This window comes from Silene latifolia, unplaced genomic scaffold, assembly GCF_048544455.1.
Source record: "Silene latifolia isolate original U9 population unplaced genomic scaffold, ASM4854445v1 scaffold_75, whole genome shotgun sequence".
Lineage (NCBI taxonomy): Eukaryota > Viridiplantae > Streptophyta > Magnoliopsida > Caryophyllales > Caryophyllaceae > Silene > Silene latifolia.
The window spans coordinates 789,278-812,526 of NW_027413661.1; the positions used below are offsets into that span (position 1 = coordinate 789,278).

The window sequence follows — 23,249 nt, forward strand, 5'->3', positions numbered from 1 at the left end:
AACGCGGTCATGGAGTCTATTTTGGAGGAAGAATCTGAGGAAGACTGGGAGGAAGTTACGAGCAAGGACAAGTCACCAAGGTCCGATTCGTCATCTGCATCTAGGGTAAGTAGCCTGAAACTTACTGAATATGATGTCAAAAGTGAATTGGATTATTGGTCGACGGCGGTCTATTGCTATGTGTTGGGTGCGAATCCGCCATGGAAGGTGTTAGATGGATTTGTCAAGCGTATTTGGCCTGAGGCTGAAAACATTGCTTTCCATTCTAATGGCATCTTTGTGGTTCGTTTTAAATATAAAGCAACTAAGATTAGGGTTCTGCAGGTGGGTTCAATCTTCTTTGATAACAAACCTGTGGTTATCAAGGAACGGCGTCGACCTCTAAATTGATTAGGGAAGCCATTGATGTCGTTCCTATTTGGATTAGATTTTATGGACTTCCATTAAAATTCTGGGGAAATGCTCTTAAGAAGATAGCCAATCTAGTGGGTACCCCGATACGCTGTGACAGTAACACTCAATTGAAAACTTTTATTGGGTATGCACGTATCATGGGTGAGGTCACTGTTGGGGAGGAATTACCAGATGTGGTGGAGTTTCAGGATGAGTTGGGTAACTATCATAGGCAAATTGTTCACTATGAGTGGAAACCCACCATCTGTACTGAGTGTAAGGCTATGGGTCACCTGGGCCGTGACTACATGAAGAAACAGAATACTCAGAAAGCTCAACCTCAGAAACGTAAGATGTGGGTACCTAAGCCAGCTGCTCCTGCTGTTCCCAAGGCTGGGAATCAGCTTGCTATGGTAGCTAGCAAGCCAAGTGGAAAGCCTAACAATACTGAAAGGGGTACTGGATCAGGGGTGTTTGTTACTCCTATGCCCTTCCAGTCAGTGTTCTCTCCTGCCAGTATCATCACTCAGATGACAAGGCAGGGGGCATTGGACTTGGCAGTCATAGAAGGACATTCCTGGAAGTGGTTGAACGTTCTATTCAGATAAGAGAGGTTTGTGAGCTTGAGAAGGAAGGGATTGCTATAACAATTGAAAATGGGTAGCATTGGATTTTGTAATGTAAGGGAGTTTAATAGTGGGAATAAGCAATCTGATGTTAGAAGATTTTTGCAATTGAATAATGTTGGATTATTTGGTATTCTAGAAACTAGAGTTAGAAGACATTCCATAAATAAAGTGCATTCTGGCTTAGGGATGAATTGGTCCATGGTTAACAACGTTGATGATCATGAAGGGGGAAGGATTTGGCTTATTTGGGACCCTATGAATTATAAAGTTGAGCTTGTTAGCAGTCATGCTCAAGTTATGCATTCTAGGGTTACTTTCTTGCCTACCGGTGTACAATGGTGGTTGTCTGTTGTTTATGGCTTCAATAGGGTTGCTGACAGAGTTCCTCTTTGGGAGTCTCTTAATCTTATAGATGTTGTGGTTGCTGGACCATGGATGGTCATGGCAGATTTCAACAATGTTTTGGCTATGGATGATAGGATTGGGTCTGAAATTACAAGTGCTGAGCTAAGGGGGTTCCAGAATTGTGTTGCAAATTGTGGGTTAATGGATGCTCCTGCCCAGGGGGCCCTTTTCACCTGGAATAATAAGCATGATGCTGGTGACATGGTTTTTAGTAGGATTGATAGAGTTTTGATCAATGATGACTGGTTGGCTCAGTTTCCTGATGCTGACATTACTTTCCATCCTGAAGGGCTCTATGATCACTGCCCATGTACAGCTACTCTTTGGCCAACTAGTATTAAAAGGAAAGGAAGCTTTAAATTTTTCAACATGTGGGGGCAAGATGCTAATTTCCTGACTATTGTTAACGATATTTGGGATACAAAGGTTGAGGGCTTTACTATGTTTCAGATTGCTAAGAAACATAAAGCCTTGAAGAAACCCCTGAAAGATTTGAACATGTTTAGTTTTTCAAATGTTGAAACTTCTGCTAAGGTGGCTTTACTCTAGTTGTATGAGTTACAGAAACAACTTCACCAGTCTCCCACTGATGTTGTTCTGCAGGCAGGTATAAAAGAGGCTGCTATTGCTTACAGGGACCTGGATGCAGCCTGGAAAAGCTTCCTTAGTCAGAAAGCTAAGGTTCACTGGATGAGTGATGGTGATGACAACTCCCAGTTCTTTTGTAGTGTCATTAAAGCTAGACGACTCCAAAATAGAGTCTTATGCATTCAGGATCTTAATGGGATCACTCATACCACCCTTGATAGTGATGAAATGGCCTTCCAGGAGTACTATATCCAGCTACTAGTGTGACACCCTTAAAAAAATAGCGTTATTTAATTACTTAAATGCGTAATTTCTACGGAAAAACTGGTAGGATATGTTTGTAAATGGTTCAACTAGTCAAAAACCTGCAATTTCAAAAATTTTCTTCCTAAACCATTCACAACCATTCCAACTCAAGAAGAGTGTCATAACCCTGCAACAGCTGATAGACTAACTTACATATATAATTAAAGACGCGGAAATATAAGGATACAAACCAAAAATAGAAAGGGAGACATATGTCCCTTCAAATTATATACAAACCAAAAGTATAAAAGGTTTACTAATAGAATAGCCAAAACTAGGTCCAAGGTTCCTTGCTCACTAGCTCGTCTGTGACCCCCAACAAAGCATCAACAACCTGTCAATCGCATTTTATACAAACACGAAAGCCACAATTCAGTGGGGAGTAACTTCGAGTCCTCCCAGCCACGAATCGTCAAAATTAATGTAACATGTAATGTAACATGTAAACAATTTGATAAACCATATACTTCTCATGTATTCTAACAAATGACCCCTAAACTGACCAAACTAAACTATCATGTGAATCAGATAACAAATAGTAATCCAAACTTTATCAACTGTAACCGGCTTACATCTCACCTATTACAGTTCATAAAATCACCATACAAGAAAGGGCAATATATCAAAGACAGGCATAAGTTCTTAGCACGGTCAATAGTCACTTTGTAACTCGAGTCTATACCACGAGGTAGGGAAGGTAATCGAACCGGTATCTTGGCTCAGCGGTTACTATTAAGAAAACATGGCCAAGAGACAACACAACCCTAGCCTAAAATCTGCGCAGACCTAGACATGCGGATACACACCACCGCACCCAAGACCCACAACTTTTTTTAAAACAAAGTGAAGTGAGTACCCTAAGGACACCACCGAAGGGTTGGCTAGTACTTAAGCTGACCCCATACTATCAAAATAAGTACCTGAGGGCATGCCCCAACTTGGATAAACATCCACTAGTCAGGAACACAAAGGTTATCAAGCAGTGAACATATACTCGTCAAAGACTATAAAGACCTATCTATGATGGAGGCCGAAATACTCACCTAGGACCTAGTCCCAGCTAGTCCCAGCTTGAATATTTTAGCCCACACCACACATGACTCACCACACAAGTCAAGTAAGACACCCACTTAACCTTAAGAGGGCAAAAAGTCCTACTTGTCAATATAAATTCTAGCATTCTATCATGTGAAAGGCTTATAATGTCTATTTACAGCATACAATCCCAACAGAATCCTCAGTAAGTATTCAATACTAATTTCTAATTCTAACAATAGTAACCATATTAAAGGCTTCAGGGGAAACTAGGGCCATTTCTACAATACAAGTCACTATTAAATTCAATAAGCTATACATGTGAACAAAAGCTTGATAAATGGCCTAAAACAAGAAAAAGACCGATTATCTAAATCATTCAACCGAATTTTTACCCGCAACCCCTGACCCTGCGACAGTGCGGGTCAAATTGGTGACCAATCACTCAATTAAGCGACATCGCATCATCAAAGGGACTAAGGCTCGGTTTTTGGCACAATCAACAAAACATTACAATTATAGCTATAAAATTCATTTTGAGCCTATTAATTACAATTTCCTTTTGTAAACTACCCTAACATGTGATAACTATTAATATAAGCACAATTTTACCAATAACATAATTTTTGTTACTATCAAAATACTACCCATTTGTTACTTATACTATTCTAACCTTAATTAACCCGAAATGACCAATATTGTACGAAAAATCGCAAAACAAGCACGGACCAACCCGGGCAGCCGTGGGCTAGTAGTGGGCTGCCCACGGGCCTTTGCCCGTCCCCTATACCACCTTATTTTTCCATTTTTGTTTAGTAAGAGACCGTCTGAAAATTAATTAATCGTCCCCAATTCAACTTTAATAATTTAAACTAACAAAAGGCACAAATTAAACATGCATACAACAAATTTATCATGTGAAAACTACTACTCAAGTAAAAATCACCAAACATACAAAAATCAAAAACATGTGACGATCTTTCGTCGAGTAACTCGAAATATGTTACCTTAAGCTAGAAAAAAGAGCAATTAGCACCTCAAAACCGAAACCCTAACCACAACTAGCCGCTATCCTCTACAATATACGAGTCCCCGAACTCGTCTTCCAATCCTTCACCTAATTAAACAATAAAAACACACTAATTAAGCATAAAAACCGAAATTACCGAATTTTGGTCTTAAAACAACTTAATGAAAACTGAAATTAAATTATACCAAGTTGTAGATCGCGACGAGAGGATTCCGGAAAGGTAAATTATGCGAAAAACGGACTAGTAACGAAGAAATTGTGACGAAAATGAGCTTGAAATTGTGAAAATGGTGTTTTCTTTGGATGAGATGATGATGATGATGATGAACTCAATAACAAAAAAAAACAGAAAAAGAAAGGTAAAGGGGGAGGGGAGCCGTGTAAGAGGAAAAGAAAGGACGGGATTCGGGTTTGAGTCGGGATTTTTCGAGTCGGTTTTGACTCGTTTCGATAATAATTAAATCCGTAAGTCAAATGCAAATTCCGTCAAGACCAAAGTTCTTAAACACGAGATTACAATAAAATTGAGTATTCATACGACCCATTTCCAATTTCGTTTACCCAACGTTCAAACGAATTGTCATTTTCCCTCCGATACGCCCTTATTTCGAAATAAAAGATTTTACACGGTTTAAACTATTTTTAAACATTTCAAAACTATCAAAATAAATAATTTTCTTCAAAATATAATAAAATTATATTTCTTTGAATTATTTTTACTTTAAATACATTATTGTCAAATTTTACTTGATTAATTAATTATTTTCGAAATATATTAACGGTCCGAAATTTACGGGGCGTTACAACTAGGGTCTAGTAAACCTGTGGGGGGTGTTCACTTCCCTAATGTCAGGCATGGTAAGGTGGTTAGTTTGGCTCACTCTAATGATCTGATCAGACCTGTGACTGCAGAGGAAATTAAGGAAGCCCTTTTTTCCATTCCTGCTAACAAGGCTCCAGGACCTGATGGCTATTCCTGGCAATTTTTCAAGGATGCTTATAATATTGTGGGTACTGACATTGTTCAAGCTGTGAAGGAATTTTTTGATACTGGTAAGCTTCTGAAACAAATAAACTCCACCACTTTGACTCTCATACCTAAGAAAGAGAGACCTATTAGTGTTGCTGACTTTAGGCCCATTGCCTGTTGCAATGTCATTTACAAGACTATCTCTAAGGTGATTTGCAACAGGATTGCTAAGGTGCTCCCTGAGATTATTAGTCCAAACCAAAGTGCTTTTATCAAGGGGAGGGAGATTGTGGATAATATTTTGATTTGTCAGGACTTAGTAAGATTATACAATAGGAAAACTTGCTCCCCTAGATGTGTAATGAAAATAGACCTCAATAAAGCCTATGACTCTATTGAATGGAAGTTTATTGAACAGATGTTGCTAGCCCTTAAGTTCCCTTCACAGATGATCAGATGGATTATGGTTTGTGTGTCCTCTCCCTGGTTTACTATTTCTCTTAATGGCTCTAGTTTTGGGTACTTCCAGGGGAGGAGGGGTATTAGACAAGGTGACCCCATGTCCCCTTTGCTTTTTACTATTTGTATGGAATATCTGAGTAGGATCCTTGCTGTGGTGACTGATAAGATGGACTTCAATTATCACCCTCTCTGCAGACCTATGAAGCTCAGCCATTTATGTTTTGCTGATGACTTACTCTTGTTCTGTAGAGGGGATAGAGAGTATTAAAGTGTTATTGAAAGCATTTATTACCTTCTCTAGTGTTTCTGGTTTAGAAATGAACTGTGAAAAGTCCAATATTTATTTCAATGGAGTTTGTCAAGCTGAGATTGATTATGTGCTAAGGATTTCTGGGTTCAAGCTGGGACATTTTCCGTTTAGATACCTAGGGATTCCTATCTCATATAAGTGTATGGCTATTGGAGATTGCACTAGACTTGTTGAAAAGGTGGTTGCTAAAATTCGTGGTTGGGGGGCTATGAAGTTGAGTTACACTGGCAGATTGGTTTTTTTGCAGAGTGTGCTGTCTCAACTTCATGTGTACTGGTCCAGAATTTTTTTAATTCCTGTAACAGTTATTGACAGAATCACTACCATTTTTAGAAATTTCTTATGGTCTGCTTCTGCTCAGTATGGCAGAACTCCTGCTGTGTCCTGGGAGTCAGTGTGTACTGACAAGAAGCATGGTGGCCTTGGGGTGCTTAATAGTAGGCAGTGGAACCTAGCTATGATAGGGAAATATACTTGGTGGTTAGCTTGTAAAAGTGACCACCTTTGGATACAATGGGTTGATCACATTTATATGAAAGGTGTGGATTGGAAGCATTATGAGCCTAGTCAAAATACTAGCTGGACGTGAGGGATGATTTGTAAAGTTAAAAATCTACTAAAAGTTGGGTATGTGAACAACTGCTGGTCTACTGGTTCTAGTGTGTACACCATCAAGGCTGGGTACCAATGGCTTCAAGGATCTCTAGCTAAAGTTGACTGGTATCCTCTGGTTTGGAACAAGTTTAATTTGCCTATGCATTCTTTTATTGCATGGCTGTGTGTTAGGCAAAGACTGATTACCAAAGACAGACTCCAGGCTTTCGGGGTTGTCAATGATGGGCTATGTGAGTTATGCATGATAGAAGATGAGACTCATTTACATCTATTCTATCAATGTCAATTTAGTACTGCTTGCTGGTAGCTGTTGAAGGATTGGCTTCTTATTCCCTTACCTGGGCAGGACATCATAAACTGGTGTGTACATTGGAGATGTAGATCCTTATTGAAGAAACATGTTGTTTTTGCTGTTGTGGCTGCTACCATGTATTCTATATGGCAGTGCAGAAACCTATGTCATCTTAAACAATGGGTGAAAACTCCCAGAGCTGTTGTACAGGAGGTTCAACATTGTGTCAATGGTCGTGTCCCCTTAGGAGGTTTAGTTTTCGGTACTTGTCGTTAGGAGCACCTAGACCAAAACACAATTTATAACTCTAAAAACAACTCTACAATTAGTAAAGAGGCAAGTAAAGGTCGGATCCCAAGGGACGGGAATTGAGATGAGATTTTCAATTGCAACTAGCGGTGTCTAGGGGTGTCACAATTTGGGGTTTGAAGTAGAATATCACTAAACTAAAAAGCAACAAAAGTAAACAAGCAAGATGATTAAAAAGGGATGTAAACAATTGATAAAAGGCACTAGGGTGTTATGGGGTCATAGGGGATTCATGTGAATTGATCATACAAACATATTCTCAAATTATAAGCAAGCAATTATTGTTGTGATGGATCGAGTTGGTTTATATCTTACAATCCTAGGAAAGTTTGGGTTCCGGAGCCGAATCGATTAGATTGTACAACACCTACAAGTCGACTTAATCTTCCCTACTCAACTATATGCATGGTCTAATGAGACTCGAGTTGGTTTATGTCTTACAAGTCTCATTGAAAAGATAGGTGATGCGTAAAAAATGCAAGGATTCATAGGCTCGCATTTTATCAAACATAACATGTGCATAAGTTGAGATCACAACAAGCAAGCAAATAAACTATGAAAACATATTAAATTAAGCATGAATCATTCCCCATGTTGGTTTCCCCTAATTATCCATTAACCCTAGCTAAGGAAACTACTCACTCATTATCATGTTGAACATGCTAGCAAAGTTGTCAATCATACCAGCAAAGTAAAATAAACATGATGAATAATTGAAAATGATTAATAATAAGTAAAAAGGGATTAAGAGAATTATACCTACTAATGATTCCAATAATAAAGCAAAGAATAATTGAAGTACTTGATGCTTGATTGGAAGGTTGTCAATCTGCCAATAATAACCCAAATAATCTTCAATTACCCAAAATAAAGGATGAACAAAAGAGAGATTAAGGAAATGAAATTTGTATTAAGACTTGATTAAATGTTGATTACAAGATTAAAGAGAGATTTGATTGATATTAACTACACTAAAGATTGCTAAGAAGAACATGCTAATCTAATTAGACTAATGGGGTATTTATAGTGGGGATTAGGTACATAAATTAGGTTTAACTAAGGGCTTAAATGACGATTAAGTCCTTGAGGAATCGCCGGTCTCCAGAGAGACTCCGGTCTCCTTTTCGCCGCTCATTGGAAAAATATGCGCATCCTTCCTTGAATCATGTAGAAGACGAAATAGCTGACACACAATCCGAGCGTCCAGGGCACGGGACGGGCGGATTGGGGAGGTTCTGGACGAGCGGATTGTGGTGGTGGACGGGCGGATTGTTGGGGTTCTGGACGGGCGTCCAGCTGGGGAAGACGCTCGGATTGCTCCTCTTGGACGGGCGGATTGTTGGCAATCCGCTCGAATTGTCTTACAGCTTCTTCTTTTCTTCCTTTTTCTTCATAGAATCCTTGAGGATTTCCTTGGGGATGCAAGGATCTTTTCTCATCATTGCCCATCTACTATAGTATGTACAAAGGCCTTCTAATCTTGTCTTCTCTTTGGATGCTTGGTCATTGAATTCAATCAATTTAGCTCTATTTTGCCATGAAAATGCAAGGTTTGCCTCCTTTCCTACCAAGGATGCAAAACCTCAAAGAATATGCAAAACAAAGGACTAAAGACAATAAATGACCCAAATATGCACTAAAAAGCATGGGAACAAGGCTAATTCGGGGACTAAATGTGCTTAAATTATGGTCACATCAAATATCCCCAAACCGAACCTTTGCTCGTCCCGAGTAAAGAGGTGACAAAGACTAGGACCGTTATTTAAACTAACCTAATAACATAGCCGATATGAGACAATTAACGGGTCTCACTCCGCCCCTTCAACTCACAACAAGACAACCATGAGGTAGGATGCCTTCTTGCAAGGCAAGGTAGGTCTTGCCAAAATGGCGACACATCCAAGCATTAAAGCACATAAAATCAAGTAATGGATGCATCTAGAAAAGAATAGCCACTTTCCTCATCTAAGTGGCAGAAATTATCTACAAGGGAAGCAATTCAAGGGTACACACTCCTTCATGGATGCAATTTCTTCAAACTACTAAGCCTAGAAGGATACCAATAAATCACCTCCAAGTTGTGTCAAGCTAGGTTACGTTTGTCCTCAATCGTTAAATGCTTTTGTCAAGAGTAGACTCCCTATGGTGTTAGAATTACTGGAGGATCGCGGAATTCCCCCTCTTGCCTAGACAAGAAGAAGGTTCGTCCCCTCTCTACCATGCACAAAAATGGATACGATGGATAAAGGGATCGATAGAATTTGAGTTTCATTTTGGGAGTTTGCTTTGTTGTTGTTTCCCCCTAATTTCTTGTGGCATATAACATTTGAGAACACTTTCTTTACCATTTCTTTTGATTTTTGGCTTTTCAACACTTGACACTTTTTGCATTTGTTTTTGAACATTTTCAAAGGCACCCCATATGTAGTGAGGGTGCCTTATATTTGAAGCTTTTAGGAGTTCTATTTTTTTCTCCTCTTTTCATTTGATGCATTTTTGCAAACTTTCTTTCACTTTTCATTTCATTTCTTGAACTCAAATCAATTTCTTTTTGTGCCCATTTACTTTGATGACAAAAATGTGGTAGAACATGGATGATAGATGCATGGTTTCAAGGGTCACCTTGGAATAAACGGTAGCCAAGGAGTTATCAGACCACAAGGTACTCTTGACTAGGCCTTAATCCATGGGTCAAAGGATACTAGCATGACACATCCTAGGGTCTTTTACAAGTATTCTAACAAGCAAAGTCTTAAGAAGAAAAAGCATCTACTAGGGCCTATATACACTTGCATTGTCAAGTTTCCCAAGTAGACGGTTTCGCAAAATTTTTGTAACATGCAAACTACATGCCATGATGCAACTAGCATATATACATCCTAATGCATATGATTTTACCAACTAATATGACATATAAACTAAATGCAAGTCCTAAATTCACATTGTTTATACCGCATCAATCAAAATAAAGCCACATAATCATTAACATAAAGAGGAAAAAGGAGATTGGAAAGATCATACCATGCGGTCTTCAATATCCTCATGTCTCGGATGTGGCGTAGTCGATCAATGTGAACAAGGATAGAACAAACACAATATATATAACAATATATACATGACTACACTACAAAGGAAATGAACTTGTTTTTGGTTTTTCAATTTTTCAATTTTTTTGGATTTTTGAAGTTTTTGGATTTTTTTGGATTTTTTTGAATAAAAGTTAAGTTAGAATTTCCCATCCCCACACTAATATGGGCATTGTCCTCAATGGCCAATATGGTAGGAAATTATGCAAGTATGATGCATGAATTATATACTAAATGCAAGCTATACTAATCTACACTACATGATGAATGGGTTTTTGTTTATGACGGAGAGCGTAATTTAGATTACCTCCCGTTGCGTATGCATGTACTTCCCCAAACCAAAATAGACATTATTTCTAATGTCTTAAATTTGGGGGTAGTTCATGCACACAAGATGCAATGCATGAAACTAATTGTCATTTTGGATTTTTCAATGGGAACAATAAAAGAACACCTCAATGGGGCCGAGGTGTTAGTCCTCATGTAGCTAGGACTCTCCAACCATGATCAAGATAAAATAAATAAAACAAAGAAAGAAGTAGATAAACCTCAAGAGGGTAGGAGCCTCCAAAGCTTGCTAGTCTTCTACCATATCATCATTGTCATCATTTTCCTCCATAGAAGTGGACTCATCTCCACTCCCCTCTTCACTTCCTTGCTCACTTTCTTCATCACTTCCTTCATCATCTTCATTAGCCTCTTCTCCTTCATTTACCTCTTCAAAAATGCCCTCATCATCAACAACATCATCGTCACCCGGTCTTTTACCCCTAGATGCACTTGGAAAGAAAACTTCCTTATCCGCCCAACTAGGCAAAGGACATGAAGGATCAAGTAGTCCTTGCCTAGCTAAATGAAGGAGGGGTGGATATTGGGCCAAGTATGCATCTTTCCGATCCTTATAAGCTTGTTTGTGCATCTCTTGCATAAGTAGAGTCATGTAGTCATTGCCCACTTCAACACCTTCGGGTTTGATCTCTTGATATTTGAATGGATAGGGTGGTGTGACAATGGAGGAGGAGGGCTTTTCAATTTCACCCCTTTGTTGACGGATGATGTATTCGGCTTCCTTTGAGAGTGGAAGAAGGTAGTTTGTTCGATGGACACTCAAACGGCATATCTTGGAAGGCAAAGTAAAAGATCTAGCATCATTGCTGAGCCACCCATATTTGGTGTCAAGAGGATTATGCTTGACCCACTTGTACTTCTTAATCATGGCATCCATGTCAATGAGATGACCCCCTTTGCACGCCACATACTTGTTATCCTTGTTGAAATTTGGATCAAAGTACTTGGCCAAAAGAGTAACTAGACCTCCATTTACGATAAAAGCGGTGCCTTCCTTTCCACAATCAACATTGAGCCATCTTTCCACCAAAAGCCTTAGAGCATTGTAAGGCTTGGTGAATTCTCTTCCGACATTTAAGGCCGACTCAAGTAGAACACAATCGAGCTTGGTAAAGTGGTTAGTGTCTTTTCTTGCAATGATAGTATTCCCAGTGACCTTGTGCCACACTCTAATGCCCGGATGGTGGACTAATAGAGCGCGACAAGCATGAAAGTTCTCAAATTTCTTCCCGGAAATCGCCTCCCAAAGAGGAGCGGGGTCATATTTTTCGGGCATCTTATAGTAATAAGGTGTATCACTAAGACCTAATGCTTTACTCAAAACATCAAAGGTGATGCGCCTATTCACATTGGCAAGGCGAAACTCGATGTATGTTCTAGTCTCTACCTTGGTCACTTTCAATGAACTTAAGAATTCCAAGGTAAGGGAGAGGTATGTCAATTCTCTTGTAGTGAACAATTTTCCCAACCCCATGGCTTCAAAGAAGGCTTTTGTTTGTTCAAGGACACCCAATTTGTTCAAGGCATCTTCACATATGAATTTGGTGGGTGGAATGGCTTTCTTAGCATACTTGGCAAATGTATCCCTATGGGAGTTAGAAATGAAAATTACCTCCGGATAGTTTGATAATTGAGCAATTTCCGGAGTTGTTGATGTTGTTGCTTCCAAGGGAGGATTTTGTTGTTGTTGAACTTCCAAGTTTGCACTAGCAACCACCATAGCCATTGAAACTATCTTTGCTTGAAGGCATTGTTGCCTTTTTTAGAGTGCCTTTGCCTTAAGTGCCTTTGTTGACCCTTTTGTTCTTGCCATTGATGATTATACCAAGAAAAGATTGAAAATCTTCAATTTCCAATTATACCCAAATCAATTTTAAGATGAAAGGATTTGCCTTTGTATTTCAAAAATCGACTCAAAGGTTGAAGATTTTGGTACTTGGATTGATTATTGTTGTAAAAGGAGTGATTCATTGTTGTTGTAAGGAAGTTTGAATGTGATTTTATTGAATTTGGTTGAGGAAATCTTGTTTTTGGTGGTGGAGAGAATGAGGGTTTTGGGGTTATTGGGTAGTGTTTTGAATGTATGAATGAATGAATGAATGTGTGAAGGGGTATTTAAAAACACCCTAAATTTTGAAACTGCAAGGGGAAGACGAGCGGATTCACTTCGGGACGCTCGGATTCTGCTCAGTCTGGGTTCAGGAATTCTCGCCTAAAGACGAGCGTCTTTCAGCGAGGACGAGCGGATTCTTCAGTTCCAGGACGAGCGGATTCCTTTAAAGACGAGCGGATTTTGTTACAGCGAGTTTTCTTATTCTGCACTGGCAAAAAGACGGGCGTCTTTCTGCAAATACGAGCGGATTCTTTCAGACGAGCGTCTTCTCTGCTGGGACGCTCGAATTCTCTTACAGTCCCAAATTTTCAATTTTGCAGCTCATTTGGACGGACGGATTTTGCAACAGACGCCCTGATTCCCATAAGACGAACGGATTCCCCTTCAGGACGCTCGGATTCTACCTGGTCTACCCGGATTCAGTTCCATCCGTGCACTTGCATATCCCGTGTCATTTTTCATTCTTCAAATCCTGTGTTCTTCATTGTAGGGGCACTACAAAGGCATGAATAGCCTAGGCAATTGCTATCCCCACACTAAGTTAAAGCACTACACATCAATAAAATCATTAGTCCCTCCCTCACTTCTCTCAAAAATGATAAATATCTTGATCAAGGCATAAAAATCCGAAAATGACAAAAAAAATGCAATGTAAGAATTAAAATGCAAGTTAGGGAGTTAGAAATATTTACAAATGGTGGTTTGGAGAGGACTCCACCAAACTTTCATCCTTAGTGAGATGTCATGGGTGAATGTCCAAGGTGTTGTTGATGTTACTCAACACCTTGAAAAAGTAGTCAAAAGCTTGTTCATTGTCATGATAAAGATCCTCAATAGATCTTTGCACTTGTTGTCCTTCATGTTGGTCTTGATCGATAGCATTACCAATATAGGGATTGAAAATCCCCTCAAACTCATCGTCCCAAAGACCACAAACTTCGTCTACTTGGTCACTAAAGATCTCTTGAGTTGATAGAGACAACTCTCCCACTTTCTTGTCTTGGACACTGAGGCCATCCTCTTCATTGCTTGACTTTGGTGAGCTTTTCAAGCTCTCTTTGTTACAATTCACTTGCTCTTTGAATGGAGCATCATCAACTTTCTTCTTCCATTGGAATTCCGACTTCTTCCTATCATCCTTCCGGCTATAATGATCAACCATAAAACATGGTTCATGCAAACGGGGAGCTCTCATGGTATTGTCAAGATTGAAAGTTATGCTCTCATCTCCCACTTCTAGAGTGAGCTCTCCATGCTTCACATCTATCACCGCACCCGCGGTGTGCAAGAAAGGTCTTCCTAGAATGATTGGAATATTGGAGTCTTCTTCCATGTCAACAATGACAAAGTCCACCGGGATGAAAAATTTCCCAACTCTTACGGGAACATCTTCCCATATCCCTAGTGGTGTCTTCGTCGATCTATCGGCCATTTGGAGTGTGATATTGGTGCATTTAAGCTCTCCCATCCCTAACCTTTTACTTACCGAGTATGGCATAACACTCACACTAGCCCCTAGATCACATAAGGCTTTGTTGATCGTGGTGTCGCCAATGGTACACGGTATTGAGAAGCTTCCCGAATCTTTAAGTTTTGGAGGTGAACTCCCTTGAAGGATTGCACTACTCACCTTAGTGAAGGCGATGGTCTCAAGCTTCCGGATCGACTTTTTTGTAAGGATGTCTTTCATGTATTTTGCATAGGCCGGCATGTGATTGATTAATTCCGTGAAAGGAATCGAGATATCCAAATTCTTCACAATCTCCATAAATTTTCCAAGTTGGTCATCAAATTTGGTCTTGGCTTGATGACTTGGAAAAGGAAGTCTAATCACAATGGGCTCCTTCTCCTTGGCCTTGTCTTCACTTTTCTTTGAAAATTCCCCTTTTTATGGTTCTCCATCCTTGGAGTTTTGCACAACTTCTTCTTTGTCACTAGCTTCCACAACTTCATCCGCAACTTGCTTCTTTGGTGCTTCATACCTCGTACCACTTCTCAAGTGAATGGTACTAACCGTTTCATGTCTTGAGGGATTACTTTGAGGTGGTAATTGCCCCTTTTGTCTTTGTGAGCTTGAAGATGCTAGTTGAGTCAATTGGGTTTCCAACATTTTGGTGTGAGCTAGGATGTTGTTGATGGTGATTTCCTTTACTAGACTATCTTTTTGCATTTGAGTGAAAAACTCTTGTTGATTTTTTTGCATTTGGAGGACCGCTTTTTGAACATCAAAACGTTGGTCATTTTATTGATTGTATGGAGTTTGATTTTGGTAACCTTGGTTTTGGTTGTAAAAGGGTCTTTGATTTTGGTTTCTCATGGGAGGCGGGGTGTATGTTGGTTGAGGGTTTTGAACATTTTGGCTTTTGTATGAGAGATTTGGGTGGAATTTGGTGTTTTCATTGTAATAATTGGAATAAGGGGTACCACTCTTGTATGCTTGAAAAGCATTCACTTGTTCATTTGTTCCCCTACATGCACTTTGGTCATGTCCCAAAGTTCCACAATTCTCACATATCCCACTTGGGATTGATGAAGATGCCGTCATGGCATTAACATGATGCTTTGGTGATTTTGAGGCTTCTTCAAGTCTAGCCATAGCTTTTTCAAACTTCAAGTTGATGGTATCAATGTGAGCACTAAGTTGAGCAACCAATTGAGCAATGGAGTCCACTTCATGCTTTCCTCCTCTAGTAGCCTTGCGAGGTCTACTATATTGTGAGTTATGGACCGCCATTTCCTCAATCTTGTTCCAAGTTTGATTGTCGTCAACTTCGGTGAACATTCCATTTGATCCCATGTTGAGAATGTTTCTTGAGTCTTCATACAGACCATTCCAAAATTGTTGTACCAAGAACCACTCGTTAAGCCCATGGTGAGGACATGAGCGACAAATTCCCTTGAATCGCTCCCAAGCTTCATACAAGGATTCTTCATCTCTTTGCTTAAAGCCCGTAATTTGAGCTCTTAGCATGTTAGTCTTTTCCGGTGGATAGAACTTTTTATAGAAAGCTAGAGCCAACTTCTTCCAAGAATAAATTCCGAGTGTAGCCTTATCAAGGCCTTTCAACCATTGTTTCGCGGTGCCAATTAGAGAAAAAGGAAATAAGACCCATCGAATTTGGTCTTGAGTTACACCGGTTTGAGAATCGCATCACAATTGTCACAAAAAGTCTCCATATGAGAATGAAGGTATTCACTAGGCATCCCCCCAAATTGGCTTCTTTCGACTAATTGGATAAATGCGGATTTGGGAATAAAATTTCCGGTTAAATGTTGTGGTGTGGGAGTACCATTGGGTAGGTTCTCCTTGGTGGGTACGGAATGTGATGAAAATTTAGGCATTGTGGGTTGAGTTTGTGTTGGATTTTGTGTTGAGTTCTCCTCACCTTCTCTTGCAAAAGGGTTGATGAACTCAATAGTGTTTGGTTGAATATCTACAACCTCACCAATACCTCTCAAAGTTCTTCTAGCAAGTCTTCTATTGTTTGTCAAAGTCCTTTCAATTTCGTGATCAAAGGGTAACAAGTTACCTTGTGATCTTCTAGACATGCAAAATATCAAACAACTCGAAAATAATTAGAACAAACCTTGAGGAGTTTTACTTCCCCAAGGCAAAGAAAGACACAACTAATGACAATTTAAGAAAATCTAAATCATGTTAACACCGTCCCCGGCAACGGCGCCATTTTTGGTTGTGTCCCCTTAGGAGGTTTAGTTTTCGGTACTTGTCGTTAGGAGCACCTAGACCAAAACACAATTTATAACTCTACAAACAACTCTACAATTAGTAAAGAGGCAAGTAAAGGTCGGATCCCAAGGGACGGGAATTGAGATGAGATTTTCAATTGCAACTAGCGGTGTCTAGGGGTGTCACAATTTGGGGTTTGAAGTAGAAGATCACTAAAATAAAAAGCAACAAAAGTAAACAAGCAAGATGATTAAAAAGGGATGTAAACAATTGATAAAAGGCACTAGGGTGTCATGGGAACATAGGGGATTCATGGGAATTGATCATACAAATATATTCTCTAATTATAAGCAAGCAATTATTGTTGTGATGGATCGAGTTGGTTTATATCTTACAATCCAAAGAAAGTTTGGGTCCCGGAGCCGAATCGATTAGATTGAACAACACCTACAAGTCGACTTAATCTTCCCTACTCAACTATATGCATGGTTTAATGAGACTCGAGTTGGTTTATGTCTAACAAGTCTCATTGAAAAGATAGGTGATGGGTAAAAAATGCAAGGATTCATAGGCTCGCATTTCATCAAACATAACATGTGCATAAGTTGAGATCACAACAAGCAAGCAAATAAACTATGAAAACATATTAAAATAAGCATGAATCATTCTCCATGTTGGTTTCCCCTAATTACCCATTAACCCTAGCTAAGGAAACTACTCACTCATTATCATGTTGAACATGCTAGCAAGGTTGTCAATCATACCAACAAAGTAAAACATGATGAATAAATGAAAATCATTAACAATAATTAAAAATGGATTAAGAGAATTATACCTACTAATGATTCCAATAATAAAGCATAGAATAATAGAAGTACTTGATGCTTGATTGGAAGGTTGTCAATCTCCCAATAATAACCCAAATAATCTTCAATTACCCAAAATAAAGGATGAACAAAAGAGAGATTAAGAAAATGAAATTTGTATTAAGACTTGATTAAATGTTGATTACAAGATTAAAGAGAGATTTAATTGATATTAACTACACTAAAGATTGCTAAGAAGAACATGCTAATCTAATTAGACTAATGGGGTATTTATAGTGGGGATCAGGTACATAAATTAGGGTTAACTAGGGGCTTAAATGATGATTAAGTCCTTGAGGAATCGCCGGTCTCTAGGGAGACTCCGGTCTCCTTTTCGCCGGTGTTAGAAAAATATGCGCATCCTTCCATGAAGCTTGTAGAAGACGAAGTGGCTGACTCACAATCCGAGCGTCCAGGGCACGGGACGGGCGGATTGGGGAGGTTCTAGACGAGCGGATTGTGGTGGTGGACGGGCGGATTGTTGGGGTTCTGGACGGGCGTCCAGCTGGGGAAGACGCTCGGATTGCTCCTCTTGGACGGGCGGATTGTGGGCAATCCGCTCGGATTGTCTTACAGCTTCTTTCTTTCTTCTTTTCTTCCTTTTTCTTCATAGAATCCTTGAGGATTTCCTTGGGGATGCAAGGATCTTTTCTCATCATTGCCCATCTACTATAGTATGTACAAAGGCCTTCTAATCTTGTCTTCTCTTTGATGCTTGGTCATTGAATTCAATCAATTTAGCTCTATTTTGCCATGAAAACGCAAGGTTTGCACTCCTTTCCTACCAAGGACACAAAACCTCAAAGAATATGCAAAACAAAGGACTAAAGACAATAAATGACCCAAATATACACTAAAAAGCATGGGAACAAGGCTAATTCGGGGACTAAATGTGCTTAAATTATGGTCACATCAGTCAAGCAACGTTATCTTTCCAGGAGTTGGCCAACTAGGTTTCATCAGAATTTCATGTTCTAGGAGGTGTCATGTGTTTGATTGATTGTTGATGTTGTAGGTGGTCTCAATTGTATCGTAAGCCATGTAATGTAACTTTGTACTCTTTCTATCTATTAATATATATTCACATTCCACCTAAAAAAAATGAAGTCTTAAGATTAAAGAGAAAAGAGAGATTACAATCAAATAAATCCGGCGTAGAGAACAATCCCCAAAAGTGCAAGAGCAAAGTTAAGAGATTAAGAAGTAAATTATGTAGTTCAGAGATTAAGAGAAGTAAAGAGGGATAAAAAGCTGTATCTATTAACCTAATTACGACTCCCTTATATAGGGAAGTGTAAAACTAACAAAATAAACCAATCACGGATTAAGTTAACCCGTGTAAACTAGGAAACCCCTCGATCGAGTACTTTCAGACTACTCGATCGAGGTCTTCTCCAGCAATTCTACTCGATCGAGCACTTCAGGCTCTCGATCGAGTAACTCCAATAAAGCACATTTCGATCGAGTGCTTAGAACAACTCGATCGACCTCTAATCCCTGCCAACACACTCGATCGACCTCCAAAGTATCTCGATCGAGTGATTTCCACTGACATTAGCCTTCATCTCGTCTTTGGCAGCTTCATGTGACCTTCCTTCACACACTCCTAAGTACGACTCCTGCTCTAAAATCTCCGTCTCCTTACAATGCATGCTAAATGGGACGAATAAGGGTCGATTCCGCTACTTTCAGGTCCATTTCTGCAATTAAGACAAAACAAAACAAAGTAGCCAATTCGGGGCATATTGCAATACAAAGCGATACAAAAAGGCATAGAAATGCGTGCAATAAGAGGCTAAAAAGTCTATATAAATTGCACGTATCAAGTCACCAATGTCGTGGCAACAGTGTTTGGTACCTCCCAAATCGGCCGAGTGGCCCACCACCTCTCGAAAATCCCCACAAGCTCAGAGTTTCGGAAAACACTCTCTTGGACGAGAGTATCTTGAGCAGACACCTTTTGTTGGCGGCCCATTTACCTCATAAGCCTTTCGGGATAAATGAAGGATGCAACCTTCAAGCCCACCACCATTAAAGAACAACAACAAGCGGCCGAAACGGGCAACCCCACGAAGGACCTCAAGTGCCACCACGACACCACCCAACGGATATGAGGACCACCCTCCTCCACCAATTTCGAGGACCAATAGGCCTCGGTGGACGCAAAGCTATCCGAATACAACTTTTCCTCATAGTAAGATGACGAAAGGAGTAAAAAGAAGAATCGACCGGAGGCTCTACATACCTTAACCTCTCCATGAGCCACACTTGGAGGATCCTTGGAGATCAAAACAAAGGAGCTTCTCCACAAGAGCCCTTCTTGTCCAAAGCTTGGATGATCTCGCCAAGCACCAACCATGACGGATCCCAACCGTGCTCCATTTGCTCAACAATATGCACAAGGGTCATACTACCATACCATCTTGACCCCTCCTTTTTCAAGGCATCGACGAGGAGGTACACATGCACTAGGCAAAAGGTAAGAGCCCTTCTTCTAGCCACCTCCGAGACTTTAACATCCAACCGGTTTGAGAAGATGTTGATGAAAGCCAACATATCCACACCATGGGGAGCATGGAGAAAGTTCACTTATCTCGTCGACAAGCCCAACATTGAACGAAACTTCTCATTATAACACAATCGTGTCTCGGGAAGCACCAAAGTACAACCCGGACATCCTCCAATGGAGCTCACTTCTTCGGCAAGAGGGTAAATTTCACCTTTCGGGAAAACGAAAACATGATGTTTCGAATCCCATAACCGGGAGCATGCTTCAAGAAACGAGGAGTGCACCTTAACTTGATGAAGCACCAACAATTGACCAACTCCTATTACAACGAGTTGATACTTTTTGGGAGTCGACAAATCCCGACACCAATGTTGCAACCTATTTTCGAAAGTATCCATGAATTATTTTTGTGGAAGAAGAAGAAAGGTTTTTCGTAGAGATGTTTTTCGTGTTTCGGATGATGAAACAATGAAGCAGAAACGTCCCTATTTATACAAAACAATCAGCGCTTCTTCCGAAAAGGGGGAAGCTCATATGCATCGCCCAAGGCCTCGCGCCTCTTTGGGCTAATTCTCAGGATCCGCACCTTGATTTGTCCCTATCAAGTTGTGTTTCTTCCTGACACATAGATTCTCTCGCTTGAGGGCTCGTGCCTCTTCAGGCCTATCCAAAAATTTTTGTGATTTCTCAAACTCACATTTCCTTGTTTTCGCGTTTTCCGAAATCCGACACGGTTTTAAAGACGCAGCTTTAAACATACGGGTTTTTCTCTTCTTTTTTAGAGAGAAGGGCTAGTCGCCTCGATCCGCGACGGATCATTTCCATGTCAGTCGAAAATTCCGAAAATTTTTCGCTTTTTCGCATTTTCCACAAAAATCGGAAATTGATAACAAAACGTCTTTTTTCCCCAAAAATTCAAACTTTTTCAAATCCGAGTTCGGATCAATCAAACTCACTCAAAAAATCTCTTTTGAAATTCATCCTTGACGGTTTGAGTTTTAGTTTTTGAGTCGCAAATCAATTTTCGGCAAAATTCGATGCAATTTAATTTAAACACGAGTTAATTTCGCGAAATTTCAAAATCATCTTTATTTGAAAAATCCAAACGTGACAACTTGTCGCGGAATTTTCAAAATTTCTTCTCGACTTCAATTTTAACTTTGAGCCATCGAGGTTATTTTTGTTTTCAAATGCTTTGGTGTGTTTACGTGTATGCATATGTGCTGCCTGTTGCCTGTTTTCTACACTAACGATGCAAGAGCAAATGCCAAAACAAATGGGGAATCAGCCACTGACCGTGCTTCTCCGAAACACAAAAAAAGCCAAACACAAAAAAACTACAAACCAAAAACACATATATACAAACCGCCTCACAGAAAATGTATACATATACAAGCTAATGTCCAAAAACACGGACGAACAACTACAACTACCCAAACGCCACCCGGTGGGCGAGTCTCGGTCTCACGAGGGGTCGCGGGCAAAGAAGACACCACCTCCTGCTCTGGCCCACTCTCAGAAGAACTCTCAAACGTCTCATGCTCTATCGTGACACGAAGCTCCTCCGCCTCGGCCAACTGAGCCCGAAGAGAAGCAATCTTCGCATCTCGGCTCCACAACTCGTCCTCACGACGCCTCAGCTCCTGGTCCCGACTGATGAACCTCGGCTCCTGTGCCTGGATCGTCGACCTAGCTGCATCCAACTCAGCACGGACCTGAGCAAGCTCTGCCAAATCCGCAGTACTCTGCAAAACACAATACAGGTCGTTAAGATCTAAACGAGAAATGCAACACAAAAACATACAAAACAACCAACAAAATGCATCTGCGCAAGTCGAGACTCTCTCGCAGCCAGATCACCAGCAAGTGCTCTCCACCGGTTAGCCATCTGCCACAAAGGCCGATGACTAACGGTTGACACCTACGACTAAAAAAGCCTTTCAATAAAACAAAAACGTAAGGCACGACACAAACAAGAAGGAGAGTTCAAACCGGAAACTCACCCTCAAAACTGTCAACCTCCACTCCATGCCAACATCGGTCACCTCAGGAACTGCAGGCTCTGGCAGGCGCAGCTGTAGCTCCTCACCACCCGGCCCCTGAAAAGTGGTTTGTGCTGTGAAAGCTAGAGGTTGGGTCCTCTTGAGCTCGTCAACACCCTACAACGGGAAACCGTGTCGAAGGTAACAAACCCTTCCACTAAAAAGCAAAAGGAGGCAATAAAACAAAGAACAGAGGAAAACGTACCTCGATCGGGTACCAAGCAAGCCTCAACAAAGGAAAGGTATCATAGTCGGCCTCCTGTAACAGTAACTCCTCACCTCCACGGCCGTGAAGGTGCTCCTCCACCTCATCGGGTGTCGACTTCTGGAACAACACCCTAGGCGGGTCGACCGGTACCACGAACGTCTCACTGAAGAACTGACGAGTTAAACGCTCGTCAAGGTACCAAACCGGGTCGATCGCCGTCTCAAGGTACAAACATTGGCAACTGCGGGGTCGTAGACGCTCCCTAACAGAGGCCTACAAGCCTCTGTAGTGCTCCCAAGGCCAGCCAACAAACTGCACTCATGCAAAGCTAATCAACTAACTGGGGGCTTTCTAAGCTACCTAGTCATCCTATCTCTATTCTTTTCTACAAAACAAAAGAGATAAGAAACAATGACTTATATCACCAACCCGAAGGGCGTTCACCCGACGCTTGCAGTCCTCGTAAGTCGACTTGGTAGACTTCTTCCGAACCACCGACCAACCCCTTACGGCTGGGTAAACTGAAGGCACGTCACCCGTCGTCTTCGGGCGCAACGGGGATGAACTAAGCAAACAACCAAGCCTGTAACACAAAACTCAGCAAACAGAAATCAGCCAATTTCTCAAAAAATTAACGAAACTCACGAAAAATAAATCGAAAAATCAAAATCAAAACCAGATACTACAAAATACTCGTACCTCCAAGATGAGGACATGACCAACCAAAGCGGGAGAACTCACGTCCTCCATCGTCTCCGGATGAACTGCAACGTGCAAGTAACGGGTAAACTGCGCCAAAGCCGGCGTCACCCAGTCGTACTGACCTAAGGCGTCTAGGTCGGCAAGCAAAGGAAGTACCTTGGTCGACAAGCGCTCACCCTTGTCACCAAAGTACGTGGTATCCAAGAAGTACCACAACCACAACCGCGCCTCCTGTACGTCAGCTCTAGCCTCTGCCTCCGGACTCGCTAACGGCGTCGGAACAAAGCCAGTCAGGCTCCCTCTGAAGTGGTTCCTCACATAGGAGTTCGCTATCAGGAAAGGA

General features: G+C 40.7%; 1 protein-coding gene and 1 non-coding gene across 2 annotated transcripts; both read left to right on the forward strand.

The window, feature by feature from the left end:
- Positions 1-1,049: 1,049 nt before the first annotated feature.
- On the forward strand, positions 1,050-2,282 carry LOC141640268 (uncharacterized). The gene is made up of 2 exons (XM_074449119.1): positions 1,050-1,961; positions 2,031-2,282. The coding sequence occupies exons 1-2, from the start codon at positions 1,050-1,052 to the stop codon at positions 2,280-2,282; spliced, it is 1,164 nt and encodes a 387-aa protein (XP_074305220.1).
- A 13,473-nt stretch (positions 2,283-15,755) lies between these two features.
- Positions 15,756-15,862, forward strand: LOC141640338 (small nucleolar RNA R71). Its single transcript, XR_012542969.1, has one exon. It is a non-coding gene; the product is annotated as a small nucleolar RNA R71 (small nucleolar RNA).
- The last annotated feature ends 7,387 nt before the right edge of the window (positions 15,863-23,249 follow it).

Coding starts and splice junctions, on each gene's coding strand:
- LOC141640268 (XM_074449119.1), top strand. CDS start 1,050: ATGGGTAGCATTGGATTTTGTAATGTAAGGGAGTTTAATAGTGGGAAT. Junction 1,962..2,030: donor ATGTTGAAACTTCTGCTAAG/GTGGCTTTACTC, acceptor GTTGTTCTGCAG/GCAGGTATAAAAGAGGCTGC.